The sequence below is a fragment of the Pelobates fuscus genome, chromosome 9, assembly GCF_036172605.1.
Source record: "Pelobates fuscus isolate aPelFus1 chromosome 9, aPelFus1.pri, whole genome shotgun sequence".
Lineage (NCBI taxonomy): Eukaryota > Metazoa > Chordata > Amphibia > Anura > Pelobatidae > Pelobates > Pelobates fuscus.
In genome coordinates, this window is record NC_086325.1 from 169,941,348 (window position 1) to 169,944,484 (window position 3,137).

Below are 3,137 nucleotides of genomic sequence, written 5' to 3' on the forward strand. Positions count from 1 at the left end.
TTTCCTATAAAGATGCATTGAGTCAATGCATCTCTAGGAGTAGATGCTGATTGGCCAGCTTTTTGCCAAGCGTGCGCATTAGCCTCCCCATGTTTTCCTATGGGAAAGCATTGTATTGACTAAGATAGTCAGTTCTGATAATCTCAGCCAACGGGGCGGAGCCAGTGCACACCCGCACAGTGCTGGAATAAAGATGTTGTTTTTTTTTTTTCTTTTAAAAGAGGGCAAGAGAGAATTTTAATGATCTAGGGTCAGGAATACATAGATTTCTATTCTTGCACCTATAGTGTTCCTTTGATATACAGAGGAAAAAGAGGGAATTGGGGGCACTCCCGAACATGTATTTCTCAGCAATGGTACTACCTTAAAGAAAAAAATGTTTACATAATACAGATTATTATTAAATTCTGATAAAAACAAAAATACAGTTTTAAATCTTAAAAGGCGACTTAAAAGCCCCAATCTCAGCAAACAAACAGGTGGATTCAGTTCCACCATATCGTGTTAAGCCCACCACTCAGTCACTGCACCCCAATTCTAATATGGGAGATAATGGGAGAAATTAAACGGTGCTAGATGAACTAAAGTGTACTTAACCTACAGTAGGAGAGGGCTGATACATATATATAGCAAGATTATTGTGGTAAAAAAATAAAAAGACAATTTAAAAAAAAAAAAACGGTGTAAAAACTAAGCAATTAAAGTGATAGTGCTTTGATGTATATACTCACAATTTTTACTGACATTATATAGTATATACATCATAGGAATATCACTTTAATCGTTTAGTTTGTGTATATATATATTTTATTATTGTCTTTTCTTATCACATTAATCTTGAGATATATATATATATATCTACAGATGATTAAAATACACTGTAGCTCATTTAGCACTATTTAATTTGTCTCTCATGTTGAATTAGAGAAGGAGCCCCCAATATTGGGGTAATGTGAAATAGTGGTCGTACGGTGGAAGCTCAGTCACTTACAGTCAGCGACAAACTGAAATAAGAGCAAAATGAGGCACGTTGGGAACTTTTTAATGTAGAAAAGAACGAGTTTTAACGTTGTTATGGATGACTGAAGCAGAGAGTTTCTTGGGTTATTCTCATAGAGGTTTCATTTACACCCTCAGCAATTAAAACCAGTTTACTAAATACCAGAATCAATTCAATACGTTTAGTTCCAGATCTTAAAAAACGTAAGCAACAACCAAACTTCCTGAATATCTCACACGGAGCGCCAGCACAATGACTGTAGCGCAGTATCCAGGCCACCGGGTCATGATCGATCTACGAAAACGTAACGTCTTAGACACACAACCATCCTGTAATATTTCACTAGAAGAAAACCCGTTCAGGAAGTGGCAATGGTCGGTGTCCTGCTGTGCGTCCACAATCAATTTGTAGAGTTCTCAGGTGTACCAGGCAAACACTGACCCGGATAAGACATTTATGGCTCCGAGAACTAGTTGGAGTTCTTGGGCAGTCTGTAAACCCCTCCGGAATACACCAGCAGCTGGTCACTGACTTTCTTCTGGAGGAAACCCTGCAGTTCCTGAATGTCGATCTCTGTCACCACGTGACTTGTCATAACAAACATCTTGAGCATGCTGTGAATGCGCTCCAGGGGCAGACTTTCCAAGTTAGTCAGCATTGCCTGGATGTACGTCCAAAACAGCTGCAAAACAGAGAAATGCACCGTTATAGCCAACAGCCTCACTGGGTTGGAGAATGTTTAAGGTGTGATTTCATTAAAGACACAGAGGCAAGTGTTATGCTAACTCTCTTTACGGATTCCAGAACAGGAAACTCCAAGGTTTACAGAAATTAAACAGTTAAAACAGGTAAACTATTCCAAGATTCAGTAGCCAATCGGCTGCGAGCACAGTCTCTAAATACATCTTTGGAGCGTAACGAAGAATAAACGTGGGCGATTAGAGGACTTCCCTGGGAGACACTGCTGGTGGAGGGGACATTGTTAGCGCTACATAACGCAATATTAATAAGAATTTAAAGGGAGAATACATTGGGAGAAAAAAGGCTAAGGAAAATGTGAGAGAGAAAATAAATCAATCAGCGACTACAGCAAAAAATATCTATGCCGATGACTGTCACAAAAGGATAACTGCCAAAATCCACAGTCCTGCCAGTCACAAGCAAGACCCCGAGAAACAAACCAGGTCCGCAGACAGGACAAAATAATGCTGAGATTTGCAGAAGAACAAGTGAACAGAATAAACAAAACAAAAAACTAAACTGGAAAGAATGTGGCAGAGCACACAAGGAGAAGCAGGAAGCAGGGGCCCGAGTGGATCCATAGAAAGAAAAAATATTAAAATGATCAGGAAGACAATAACTAATATACACACAGAGGACCCAACTAACAGAAAACACACGCACACACACACTATAGATATACACACACGCACACACTATATAGAGATATACACACACGCACACACTATATAGAGATATACACACACACACACAATATAGATAAATACACACACAAACGATATAGATACACACACACACACAATATAGATATACACACACTATATATATATATACACACACACACACACACACTATATATATACACACACACACACTATATATATACACACACACACACAAACACACTATATATATACACACACACACACACACACTATATATATATACACACACACACATATATATATATATATACATACACACATAGGCGTGCGCACGGGGTGTGCCGGGTGTGCCTGGGCACACCCTAATCCCCGCGGCACGCCTATGGATTGAGTCCTGCAGGAACAGAGTTCCTGCACTTTTTTTGTGCAGGAACGCCGTTCCTGCAGGCACTCAGCGCCCCCCTTCCTCCCCCATGTCCCCCCTGTCATGGATGGGAGGGGGGGGGGGCAAGAGGTTATGGACCCCCCCCCCCCCCCCCGGTCGGCTCTCTCAATATCAGCCGCGGCGAGGGAGCTGTGAGCTTTCTGCTCCCTCTCGCCGCGCGCTGTTTGCTGATGCTGGGAGCCGGAATATGACGTCATATTCCGGCTCCCCGCTACAGCAGACAGCCCGCGCGGCGAGAGGGAGCAGAAAGCTCACAGCTCCCTCGCCGCGGCTGATATTGAGAGAG

The 3,137-nt window shown here is 41.9% G+C and overlaps 1 protein-coding gene across 1 annotated transcript in view; it reads right to left on the reverse strand.

Moving 5' to 3' along the window:
- Positions 1–1,026: 1,026 nt before the first annotated feature.
- The window catches only part of ANAPC2 (anaphase promoting complex subunit 2), a 41,322-nt gene continuing 39,211 nt past the window's right edge, over positions 1,027–3,137 (reverse strand). The window contains exon 13 of the mRNA XM_063433102.1: positions 1,027–1,682. Within this exon, the coding sequence (XP_063289172.1) occupies positions 1,470–1,682 (213 nt within the window). The 3' untranslated portion in view covers positions 1,027–1,469. The remainder of the gene's footprint in view (positions 1,683–3,137) is intronic.